Source organism: Lonchura striata, chromosome 1 (genome assembly GCF_046129695.1).
Source record: "Lonchura striata isolate bLonStr1 chromosome 1, bLonStr1.mat, whole genome shotgun sequence".
Lineage (NCBI taxonomy): Eukaryota > Metazoa > Chordata > Aves > Passeriformes > Estrildidae > Lonchura > Lonchura striata.
Window position 1 is genome coordinate 21,020,861 of NC_134603.1, and position 12,804 is coordinate 21,033,664.

The 12,804-nt window shown below is 36.6% G+C and overlaps 1 protein-coding gene across 1 annotated transcript in view; it reads left to right on the plus strand.

Moving 5' to 3' along the window:
• Positions 1-12,804, plus strand: part of UBR5 (ubiquitin protein ligase E3 component n-recognin 5) — an 87,595-nt gene that overhangs the window by 68,096 nt on the left and 6,695 nt on the right. The window contains exons 39-54 of the mRNA XM_021529445.3: positions 167-435; positions 2,488-2,699; positions 3,068-3,298; positions 5,073-5,146; positions 5,715-5,887; positions 5,987-6,100; positions 6,655-6,875; positions 7,512-7,632; positions 7,736-7,834; positions 8,087-8,330; positions 8,906-9,017; positions 9,531-9,675; positions 9,965-10,095; positions 10,992-11,052; positions 11,324-11,499; positions 11,865-11,949. Coding sequence (XP_021385120.1) covers positions 167-435; positions 2,488-2,699; positions 3,068-3,298; positions 5,073-5,146; positions 5,715-5,887; positions 5,987-6,100; positions 6,655-6,875; positions 7,512-7,632; positions 7,736-7,834; positions 8,087-8,330; positions 8,906-9,017; positions 9,531-9,675; positions 9,965-10,095; positions 10,992-11,052; positions 11,324-11,499; positions 11,865-11,949 — 2,468 coding nt within the window. The remainder of the gene's footprint in view (positions 1-166; positions 436-2,487; positions 2,700-3,067; positions 3,299-5,072; positions 5,147-5,714; positions 5,888-5,986; positions 6,101-6,654; positions 6,876-7,511; positions 7,633-7,735; positions 7,835-8,086; positions 8,331-8,905; positions 9,018-9,530; positions 9,676-9,964; positions 10,096-10,991; positions 11,053-11,323; positions 11,500-11,864; positions 11,950-12,804) is intronic.

Genomic DNA, 12,804 nt, shown 5'->3' on the forward strand with positions numbered 1-12,804 from the left:
AAGATCTGAGTATGCTTACTAGCAATTATTTGCTAGTTACAGTTGTGATGTCAGTAATATTTACAAGTTTATTTCTGTAAATCTTGGTCATGAAATCAATCAATACACAAATGATATAGCGAAGATTCAATGGGTTAATTAATGTAATATCTTCTTTTATATTTAGCAAGTTCAGCAGGCTTGATTTATATTGATCCCTCAAACCTTCGTCGGAGTGGTACCATCAGTACGAGTGCTGCAGCAGCTGCTGCAGCACTTGAAGCCAGCAATGCAAGCAGCTATTTAACATCTGCAAGCAGCTTAGCAAGAGCATACAGTATTGTGATACGGCAGATATCTGATCTGATGGGTCTGATTCCCAAATACAACCACTTAGTGTACTCCCAGATTCCAGCTGCAGTGAAGCTGACTTACCAAGATGCAGTTAACTTGCAGGTAAGAACATGGAAACTTTTGTAGAAAAAACATAACTTCAATACAAATGGAGTGTTTCAGGTAAAATTTTAGAATTGTTGAGATTGAAAGTGACCTCTGCATATTGGCTAATCTAAATTTCTTTGAGGGTCAACAGAAGTAGGCTGCTCAGGACTGTCTGGTTAGGTTTTGAATATCTCCAAGGGTGGAGATTCCACAGCTGTTCTGAACAACCTATTAAATGTTTGACAGTGCAGTTCTTACAGCGAAAGGGCATTTTTCTTGAGTTTAAAGGGACTTACCAAGTATTTCAATTGTTACTACTTGTCCATTCACTGGGTATCACTAAGAAGAGTCTGGCTTTGTATACTTTTTACCTTTTTTGTCAGGTGTTTGTACACACTGGTAAGATCCTCCTGAGTTTGTTTCTTCAGTCTAAAGTATTCCCAGCATTGTCAGCCTCTTCTTATGTTAAGAGAGAGTGTGGACTAAAGTAACTGTGGTCACTTATTTAATTAAATGGATAGTATTTAATATACATATATTCTTTCAAAAAAAGGAACTTAATGTTGATTTTGTTTAAACAGTGTCTGACTGGTACATAATTAATAGTTAAGTCAGAATTGACTAGGGATTTCTGCTATACATCTATTGCCGTATTCTATTTGACATGATCTATTGAGTCTATCTAAGAAGAAAGTTAGTAAGGGCCAAATAATTAAATGAGAGAAAAGATTTGTATAGCTAAATCTACTGTTCACTGTCCCTTCCTTCAGGGACATGGTCATCCTTTCCATGTTATATACATATTTTTCATACAGCTCTTGATTATCTTTGAAAATTTATGTAAAATGTAGAGAAAATATCTGTCAGACAGCAGTCTTCCCCTTTATGTATAGACATTCCTTTCAGAGACTGACAAGACTGGAGGGATTCCAGAGTGCTTAGAAAGTATGTATCAACTTGTACCTGGGCATAGTGTATAGGGTAAAATTGTATGTGCTGAATTTAGTACAGAAGTCAACTGTGAACAACACAGCTGCTGTATTGGGGCAGGAAATCAAGGGATGCTCTTTTCTGTTAGTAGTGCTGTGTAGGGATATAGAAACCTGCTGACAATATATTTACGTGTAATTGAGCCACATGATATTTGTCTGGCTTTGTTTTCACAGTGTGACAGAAGGAAAAGACTTCTGATTTGGGAGAGGAAGGTTAGAAAGAATCAAACACTAGGGTAAACAAACAGGGAAAGAAATAAGAGAGTGTTGTTTTATTATGGAGGAGGCTAAAATAATTTTCTGTTCAGGAGATTCTTAATGGGAAAAGTGAACATGAGATCTGTCCAGCTGAGGCAGGAAGAGGTTTGTATTAGCACAGGAAACCTGAACAGTGGAGGTTTCATTTGGACATGGAAATGGGGTTGAGACAATATTTTGTTAGTCCAGTGCATTGGAAGTGTGAGGAATATTTTTGAAGACCAGAATGCAGAGCAATGAAGAAAGCAGACTACTGTTGAATCAAAAAAAATCCAACAGGTCAATGGAGTTAGCAGATGGTAAGAAAAGCAGGTTGCAGAGCTGGGAGTGGGAACAGGTGAAGCAAAGATGAGACCAGGAGGTGAAACTTGTTTGCAGACATAGTTCTCTGTGCAGGTTTTAATTTTGTTGTCTTCAGTGAGTAATTTGCAAGGGGTGAAGAATGGTGAAAGATCTGGCTGATGAATTCCACAGCAGGATGAGGGCTGTTAAAGCTAACAGAAAGTCAGGAATTAAGCTCAAATTGTCAAGTTGTGCACACCTGGGAGATGCTGAGTGGTCATAAGGGGAGAAGTAGAAGAGATGCCCAAAAGAGAGAGAGAGATATGGTGAGAATGCTTGATAGATATCAAAGTGTTAAGCAATGAGAGCTACATACCACCACTGTAAATGAGCAATCTCAACAGAGCTTTCAGAAACTGATAATAGGTAATTCTTGAGCATGATTTTACAGCCTCTTTGTGGGGAATCAGGAAGATTTCATTCTCTTCATCTAGTTCTATTGTTTGCAAAACCAGTTAAATCTCATTTTCTATAGAATTATGTGGAAGAAAAGCTTATTCCTACTTGGAATTGGATGGTCAGTATCATGGACTCTACTGAAGCTCAGCTGCGTTATGGCTCCGCATTATCTTCTGCTGGTGATCCTGGGCATCCAAATCATCCTCTCCATGCTTCTCAGAACTCAGCTAGAAGGGAAAGGATGACAGCCCGTGAGGAAGCCAGCTTGAGAACACTTGAGGGAAGAAGGTATGAAAATAGTTTGATTACTGCATGCAGTATGAATTACCAGTTTTATAGTCAAATCATATTCACAGACATCTTAGGAATCTAATTCTGCAGCACTGGAAAGTAGTTGCTGTTTTGATTTACGTTGGCTTTCTGTGTTGTTGCTACTATTTGGTTTATTTTGACACACTAGATTAATCTTGGGCATTAACTGTTTACAATGTATTGCATCTGAACTGCTTGTTCTATGCTTTTAGCTTGTTATCAGTATTTTTGTATGTAGTTCATTGAGATTCTACATCCAAATTTCAAATACAGGGCTTATAAATAAAGTGTGTGTTCTCCTGTGCTGTGTGATTTCTCTGTATTTGATCCTTTTCCTTCACCAGACGTGCTACTTTGCTCAGTGCCCGTCAGGGAATGATGTCAGCACGCGGTGATTTCCTGAACTACGCGCTGTCCTTGATGCGTTCTCACAACGATGAGCACTCGGATGTTCTTCCTGTTCTAGATGTCTGCTCACTAAAGCACGTAGCATATGTTTTTCAAGCCCTTATTTATTGGATTAAAGCAATGAATCAACAGACAACATTGGATACTCCTCAGCTGGAAAGGAAAAGGTACTGAGGATGACTCCTAGAAACAAAACCTATGTAAAAGTGGCATAAGCCTTTTTGTTTCAGTCATTGGTATTGTTCCTCAGCAACTTTTATATAAATAGATGCATTAGTCTGTATGTCTGTGTGTGGGTGTGTGTAGTAACATACATATTATAAATGTATGTAGTAACATATATATTATAAAAATAATTTCTACAATGGTATATAATGTACCTGTGTTTGATAAGCCTGTTGCAGTACCCTGTTCACTTCTTTTTATGCTGTAAAATGTTTTCATACTGTTGAAACTTGAGTTGGATTTTTAACTCTGTAGCAGTGCCTCTAAAAGACATACTCAGGACAATTTCTCAGTTAATGACGTGAGACATGCATTTGACATGATAGCAACTTACTGTCAAACATGTTAGAGATGACATTGGAGAAAATGTCATTGTCTGTTATAATGAGCTTTGTGATTTTGTTTTCCATTTGGTTATATGCGGTGAGACTCACCTGATATTTAAAACAGAGTAGGGAAATCAGTAGCTGAAAATGTCCTTAAGTTGAAAAACTGCTGTTTCAACTATGGCATTTTCCAAGGTGCAGTTATTAATTTTTAAGATGTTTTAAGATTTTTTTTTTTATTATTTCAAATGCCAATTAATGCTAATAGAAATGTCCACCTGTTGGTAGTCTACGCCATCTATTCTCATTTCTTACTAGATTTTTAGGTAATGTACCCAAGCAGTCCTAGTCAACAGTTAAATGCAGATCTTTGCTGCTTTCTGCTCGTAGTTTTCAATACTGCAGATCAAGCTTAACTTTATGTTCTCTACAAATGCAAACTGTAAAATATAAGATATTAGTATTTTAGATATATATTGGACTGTACTTCACTTGCAATACTGTGTTCTGTTTATTTTGGTAATGTAAGGTTTGTTATGACCTCAAAGGTGTACTGAGGGGGGTGTTATCAACAGTAGTTTCCTCACAGGTAAGAATGATATACTACAGTAATCAACATTTTGTACTGATTTGAGTAGTTACAGGCACAGCTTTAACTCTTTTCCAGGTAATAATATACTTACAGAAGCTGCTTTTCAAAAAAAAAAAAAAATAATGTGCTGAAATCTGTCAAATAACTGTTCATTAAAGAATTGGGAAATTTATATGAAATGCTTTTAAAACTGTGAAGGCCTAGACCTTTTCAATTAAAAGTGAGTGGTTCAAACAGTTGCTTCTGTTAGATGACATATTAGTACTCTGAGTAAAATGAATTTTATCAGTCTTCATCTAGTTTCAGAACACATTTCACAATGCATAAACTGCCAGAATACTAATCAAAGTTCTTGACAGAACACTAGTATAATACAGTGAAATCAAGTTTTTTAATGTGCAGCTTGCAGATTTACCTTCTGATATTATATCAGTGAGATTATTTTCAAATTTTGAAATAGTATTTACTTGCATATTTCTTCCACTAATACAGGGTTCCTAGGATTTTATATTGATACAGTGTTTAAAACCAAGTATCACTGCCCAAAGCTGTAACTTTAAAGATCAGAATTGTTAAGTGGCCAAATGGCTCTAAGGGTAATCATGTGAGTGATGTAGTGAGTATGTAATGAGAAGTTCTCTATGGTATTTCAGTTTTAGTTTTGTTTTTGTTATGTATAACTCTTAAGAACACTTCATGACTATGCTACAGATACAGATATTTTGCCTAATAATTTCTTCAAGATGATTGACTCTTTTTTATTTTCTTTTGTTGTTGTTTTGGGTGTTTTTTATTAAGGACTCGTGAGCTTTTGGAACTGGGTCTTGACAACGAAGATTCAGAACATGAAAATGATGATGATACCAATCAAAGTTAGTATACAAAAATTGACCTTTCATACCAAAAAGCTAGACTTTATTAGTGCTTTTTCCCTTTTACTAGCTGAGACTTTGAATAAATTTTGCTGCTTGTATATGTAAAGTTGGGTTTTAGTAAGATTTTTCTTAGCATTATTACTTTACCAATTATCTTCTACCATTGCCTATTTCATGGTCTCTCATTTCAGGGCCATCTTTTCATCTCCTTTCTCACTAAACTGCAGCATTTCTGCCCTTACCCACCATTCTACATTAAAATTTGAATCACAGTTAGACTGATTTTTTTTGATCTGACGAAACTGTGCTGAAATTGGTAGAATATATATTCCTACATACAGTGTAGGAGTGTCTGTTCAGTAAAGCTAGGTACAGTAGAAAGGATAAAAACTAACTAAGTGAATTAAAAAAGATACAACATTTGCAGAAGCATCCTGTAGAAGTACTAAATTTACAGAGAATTTTCTCTAGTCAGGTAGCTAATAGGGAAGGATATTAATTTTTGGCATTTTATAACCTTTGCTTTTATGACTGTGAAAATTGATTTGAAATCTCTGATATTTAGGTGCTACACTCAATGACAAAGATGATGATGCCCTCCCAGCAGAGACTGGCCAAAACCATCCATTTTTCAGACGGTCAGACTCTATGACATTCCTTGGCTGCATCCCACCCAATCCTTTTGAGGTTCCTCTGGCAGAGGCCATCCCCTTGGCAGACCAGCCACATCTATTACAGGTGACATCAGAGATGGGGTTTTGGAAGAAAATTGCAGTTTGCTTTTTTGTTCCTCACCGAAGTCTGTTATTGACCCAGAACACTTTTGTTGCTTTTCAGCCAAATGCTCGCAAAGAGGATCTGTTTGGCCGACCCAGTCAGGGTCTGTACTCATCTTCTGCCAACAGTGGCAAGTGCTTAGTGGAAGTTACAGTGGACAGAAACTGCCTTGAGGTAAATGTAAAGCTTTATTATTTTAAACAATATGGTAATTTAAACTAGAACCATCATTCCTCAAAAAGACACTTTAATGTTTTCAGAGAGAATTTTATGTAGCTTTCAGAATGATAATTTAAAAGCCCAGTGCCTGTAAAATCTTGAAATATTTATGAAAAGTATGCTTAATGTAGAAACTTGGTGATTATTGACTTACAGCAGCTTTCAGATAATATTTCTAAATGCAGCATTACATTTGTGACTTGATTTTGGAATGCTAATTATATAATTAGTTTTGATAAAAATATTTAAATCTTCCTATTGTCTGTCCAGTAGATTTGACTTGCTTTCAGACTGAACATTAATTAGCAAGCATATTAAATGCAAACATACTGTGGGGAAAATAAGGTTTTTTTTCTGTATTTATTGAAATTTTTGAGGTCACTGTGTTTTAGCAGGTCAGTTACAGTGTTCACTTTTGTATGATTTAAAATATACACCTATGAATATATGTGCTGAAAAAGCCTTCTGGTCTGCTTTGAAAGTTCAGTTAAATTTTACTTCTCCTTTAGGTTCTTCCAACTAAAATGTCTTATGCAGCCAACTTAAAAAATGTTATGAGCATGCAAAATCGGCAGAAGAAGGAAGGGGAAGAACAAAATGTGCCTACAGAAGAATCTGAGAGTTCAAAACCGGGGCCTTCAGCTCATGATCTTGCAGCACAATTGAAAAGCAGCTTGTTGGCAGAGATAGGATTGACAGAAAGTGAAGGGCCACCCCTCACATCTTTCAGGTAGCTGAGTTAAAAATTACATTTTGAAATATTACTGCTCTGATAAGTTGCTGTTTGGGACTCCAGAAAGTCTTTTTGAAATTAAATAAAACTGGTAGCTTAATTTAGTTTGCATTTGTAGTTTGTGATTGGTAGCTTCTAAAGTGAATAGTTGAACAGTCTTCAAAGAGGTCTGTGCAAACTGCAGACAAATTCCTTTACTCCCTGGTTTCCTGCTGCAGACCTGATGTCCTGGGTAGACAGGCTGAGCAGTTGGAATTGACAGCTTGCTGTCTGTGTCTGGTGGTGCTGCCCACACTTAATGCAGTTACAGACTGAACTGCCCTCCTTTCAAATTACAGCTATTTTAAAATAAATTGAAGTCTTGGTTGATGGGAGATCAGTAACAGTGCATTCCACATAGCACCAAAAGTTATATGCTTTTGGGGTAATTACCCTTTGGAAGCAAGACTTGTGTTTTTGCTGAAACTAAGGAGCTTCATGTGCTTTTGTCCACAGACTTAATGTACTGTGTTATTGTTTATCAGGAATAAAAAACTTAGTTGAAGGCAGAAGGTAGGAAAAGCTGAAGTACACAAAATATGTCTGAAATGTAACTTGATTGACATATTTGTCATTTTTTCTTCTTTCTTTCAGGCCACAGTGTAGCTTCATGGGCATGGTTATTTCTCATGACATGTTGCTGGGACGTTGGCGCCTTTCTCTGGAGTTATTTGGTAGAGTATTCATGGAAGATGTTGGAGCAGAGCCTGGATCGGTATGTATTTCTCAGTGTCAGGACAGTTCCTCTTACAACTCTATTGTGACTCTAATCATTCTGATTTTGGGGTTTGTCCTTGTTTTTTTTTAATTATTTTTAGATCTTGACTGAATTAGGTGGCTTTGAAGTAAAGGAATCGAAATTCCGCAGGGAGATGGAAAAACTTAGAAACCAGCAATCAAGGGATTTAACATTGGAGGTAAAAAATGTTAGTTTCTCTTTGAATAAACTTTCATTAAAAGTTGAATTATTACAGTAACTTGATAGGAAAAGTATTTCAGAGTCTGCAAGCAGGTGTCTTAAATCATACTTTTTGAGTTATGTAGTTTTCCCAGTCTCATTGTTATTTTTTTTGAATCTGTGCAGTAGTGTCCAGAAATCTGTAGTGAAGCTGAAAGTCTCTTAGAATGATAATTGGTAAAGAAAGAATTTTTTTTTGTTTCTTTACTAGGTTGATCGAGACAGAGATCTTCTAATTCAGCAGACCATGAGGCAGCTCAACAATCACTTTGGTCGCAGGTGTGCTACCACTCCGATGGCTGTACACAGAGTGAAAGTTACTTTTAAGGATGAGCCCGGAGAAGGCAGCGGTGTAGCACGAAGCTTTTATACTGCTATTGCACAGGCTTTTCTGTCAAATGAGAAACTGCCAAATCTAGATTGCATTCAGAATGCCAACAAGGGTACCCATACAAGTAAGTGATGCACAGCAGTTAATCTACAGAAAATATTAATAAAAACTTTGTGTGCTTTATTTACATAGAAATACTTGGCCTTGTGCAGAGATACCTCTTGTTAGCTCAGAATCCATAAAAATGATGCATTAGTTCTCTGGAGCAAGGAAATGGCTTTTTCTGTCCCTGCTTTCAGAAACAGGAACTTCTTGTTTTTATAGCAACAGGAGTCTGCTTTAGATGTGCTCAGATTTTTTGAGCATTCTTCTCTCCAGCAGGTAATAATTGTCAAGATTTTAGCTACTAAGAGCTTATACATTTTACTGCCACTGTTCCATCTGACTTGCCACAAACACATTATAATGGTTTTGAAAGTATATATAAACTCTTAAAGTATTTTATGATTTTTGAGTTAGTACAAATACTTCAGGTCCTTTCTTAAGTTTGGCTGAACCCAATCACTGTTTCAAGTGAAATGGTTCTGTCTCATTGATGTCTTTCAAACTCTTCCAAACCTTAGTCTTCCTTACACTGAAACTTAGGTAGGAGAGAGAAATATAAAGATGTTTAAGTTTATGAGGTTTTTTGCCCTTCAGGTCTCATGCAGAGATTGCGAAATAGGGGAGAGAGAGATCGGGAAAGGGAGCGAGAGAGAGAAATGCGGAGAAGTAGTGGCTTGCGAACTGGTTCTCGGAGAGATAGGGATAGGTAAGTGGTTATCTTTATCCTGATGAAGATATTTTGTCAAATAGAGTAATTGCCTTGAATATTTTCAGGAAAGATACTTTTACTTCCTCCAGTTAAAGAAGTCTCAGGAGTGATTTGCAGGGTAATTTTTTGAAATTCGGTCTCTACTTTTAATTCTTTAAATAATTATTATGCTTATTTTATCATTAATTGGTTATGTCTCCACCACAGGCCATCAGTTTCTTCTGCTAAAACAGTAACAAAAACTTGTGTACTAGAATAAAATTGTGAGGTAGTTTAGAAACAACAGTGCCATTGGTGGCATGTCTGACGGCTGTATCCAAAACACAAGTAATACTAAAATCTCTGGTTTATTTTGATTTTCTCTTTCTGATTCATTCTCTCCAAGCAGCTATGAGCAACACTACTATTCCAGCAGTAAAGCTAATGCTAATATCAGTCAGTGTGCAAATAATATTTTTCCCAGAGGATTTTTCCTCTGAAATGAGTACAAACTGCTCTGATTATCTTAAGGGACTTCAGAAGACAATTGTCCATTGACACACGGCCTTTTAGACCAGCATCAGAAGGAAATCCTAGTGATGACCCTGACCCTCTCCCAGCACACAGACAAGCCCTTGGAGAACGGCTCTACCCTCGAGTGCAAGCAATGCAACCAGTAAGACTTCCTTAATACACCTAATGATTGTTCTTGTCATTATGTAATATAAAAATTGAATTCCTTATCCATAATTGAAATAATTGAAACATAATTGATAGTATTCAAATATGAAAGACTGATTTTCTTTTTTATTTCGTTAAGATTTTTTTCTCTAATTTGTTTTTTTAGCTTAGGACGTATCTTGTAATGCATTCTCTATTTAAAATACCAAAACTTTCATAAGGTCGTATTTGAAAACGTGAGAACTGGAGGAGAATAGTAAGACCTATCACTCCTTTATCCCCAGGCATTTGCAAGCAAAATCACAGGAATGTTGTTGGAATTGTCTCCTGCTCAGCTGCTTCTGTTACTAGCTAGTGAAGATTCCCTTAGAGCAAGAGTTGATGAAGCAATGGAACTCATTATTGCACATGGCAGGTAAAGTATCAAAAGTGAGAACTGATTTTGTGGCCAAAGCACTTGTACTGTTCTACATCTAACGTGCATCTACATCAATACATGCAGCTTGTTTCTTGATAGTCTAGATATTTTTCTTTGGACAAGTGACCTTTTGGCTTTGGTTTAATCTATTCTAACCAGTTTCAGAATTTGACAGTTCCTTATTGAGAGCAGTCCTGCTGAGAAGGACTTGATGGGTGCTGGTGGATGAGAAACTGGACATGAGCTGGCCATGCAATGTGCCAGATGTGTTCAGGGCTGCATCAAAAACAGCGTGGCTAGCAGGTTGAGGGAGAGGATTCTGCCCCTCTGGTGAGACCTCACCTGCAGTGCTGCATCCAGCTCAGGGGTCCCCAGCACAGGAAGGACATGGACCTGTTAGAGCAAGTCCTGAGAAGTCACCAAGATGATCAGAAGAATAGAGTACCTATCTTATGAAGAAAGGTTGAGAGAACTGGGGTTGTTCAGCATGGAAAAGAGAAAGCTTATGGATGACCTATTTGTAACCTTCCAGTCCTTGAAGGAAACTGACAAAAAGATGGCGAGGGACTTCATACAAGAGCATGTAGTGGCAATTCAAGAGGAATGGCTTCAAACTGAAAGAGAGCAGATTTAGATTAGATTACAAGAAGAAGGTCTTTACTTTGAGGATACGGAAGCACTGCAACAGGTTACCTAGAGAAGCTGTAGATCCCTGGAGGTGTTGAAGGCTGGGGTGGGGCTCTGAGCAATTTGTTCTAGAGGAAAGTGTCCCTGCCCACAGCAAGGGGCTGGAACTAGGTGATCTTCAAGGTTCCTTTCTAACCCAAACCATTCTGTCATTCTTTGCGTCTGTGATGGTGAAATTAAATCTGCCTTTTTATTCCCTTCTCAAGGGAGAATGGTGCTGACAGTATATTGGATCTTGGATTGCTAGACTCTTCAGATAAAGTGCAGGTAATGGCCTGTTGCACAAAATTTATGTAAGATTAAATTTTATCAGTTAATTTTTAAACCAGAAGCAATTGGAAGCTTTATAATGCAAGACAAAGTTCTGTTTAATAATTTTGTTTAGAAAGGATTAACAGTAATCAGTCAAAACTATAAAATGTCATCATCAGGAAATATCACAGGAATTTTTAACCAATGCAACCTGAATCTTTAGGTCTACTAGCAAATAGCGTGATATGTGTTGGTAACTAGAATGAAGTGTGTTGTTTCAAAACAGGAAAACAGAAAGCGACATGGATCCAGCCGCAGTGTAGTAGATATGGAATTGGATGATACAGATGATGGGGATGATAATGCACCACTTTTCTACCAACCTGGAAAACGAGGATTTTATACACCAAGACCTGGTAAAAACACAGAAGCAAGGCTGAATTGTTTCCGAAACATTGGCAGGTATGCTACCATTAAATTTTTAGTCTGAAAAAATATAAATGACAATCATACACAACACCAGGGAGAGTACCAATGATCCAAGTTGGAAAAAACATTTTTTTTTAATCGTGTCTATCGCCCACACTGAATAAGTAGGGGGGAATTTGTGTATGTCAACTTGAGGTTTCTTTTCCTGTTAAATTTTAATTTTTTATCCTTCTTTTTCTAAATTATATGTGCCCATGATTTTCATTTGTGACCAATACATTTGGAAATCTGGCTCCAGCTTAATTTTTAGAATATTGGAACTCTTAAATGTGAGTCTGAGAAAGATCTCTAGTATAATTTCTGCTGTACCAAAACCAACTCCAAACATATTTTTTTAGAATCCTAGGATTGTGCTTGTTGCAGAATGAACTATGTCCCATCACGTTAAATAGACATGTAATCAAAGTTCTACTTGGCAGAAAGGTAAGTCGAATCATAAAAATTTTAATTTTATATAATTACTTAAAACCTCATACATAAAACTGGGCTTTTCCCTTAACCACATATATATTAACTAGCCGAGTTGATACTCAGAACTGTATGGAGGTCTTTAATTTGAGAACTTTAATTTGAGAACTTAATTTTTTTGTTTCCTAGATTTTGAACAGAGTAGATGTACTAGAAGTCAGGTATTTGACTAAGATGTAATGATTTGTAATAGGTTAGCCTTCAACTCTCTTCAGAAACATACTGTCTCTGCTTTTTTTTCTTCCTGAGATTCAGAAACAATGGTGTTAGACAATACTAGGCAATAGCTTACAGAAAAGCATTTTTCTGGATATTTGAGAGAGCTCATGGAATTAATTTGTAATTAAAATGTTGTGTCAGGTGTAGGCATAATTTAATTCAGAGCAATAATTACATAAACTTTTGACCAAAATTGCTACCCTGGCCCAGTAAAAGCTAATAATGTACTGCACTTTTGAAGCATTAGTCAATGGCATTCTAAGTCCTGTCTAATCCAGCAAATTTAAACCAAGGTTTGTTACTTAAATTCATGTTTGATCACATAGTAAGTTACCCAACATAGTATAATCTTTAATGAAAAAGAGTTAATGGGAGAAATGGCCTTTAAATACCCCCTGGTGTCCTCCAAGAGTGATTGCCTTCTAAATATTATCTTAAGGTGTTTCTTGTTGAATATGTATTCCTTCCAGGATTCCAATGTACCTGCTGAAATAGACCGAAAGTAGGAGTTTAACTGCATTTATTTCTGTGTGTTTGTATCCTTTGTTTGCTAGTGCATAGATCTGGCACAGATTGCATAATTTTGAATGC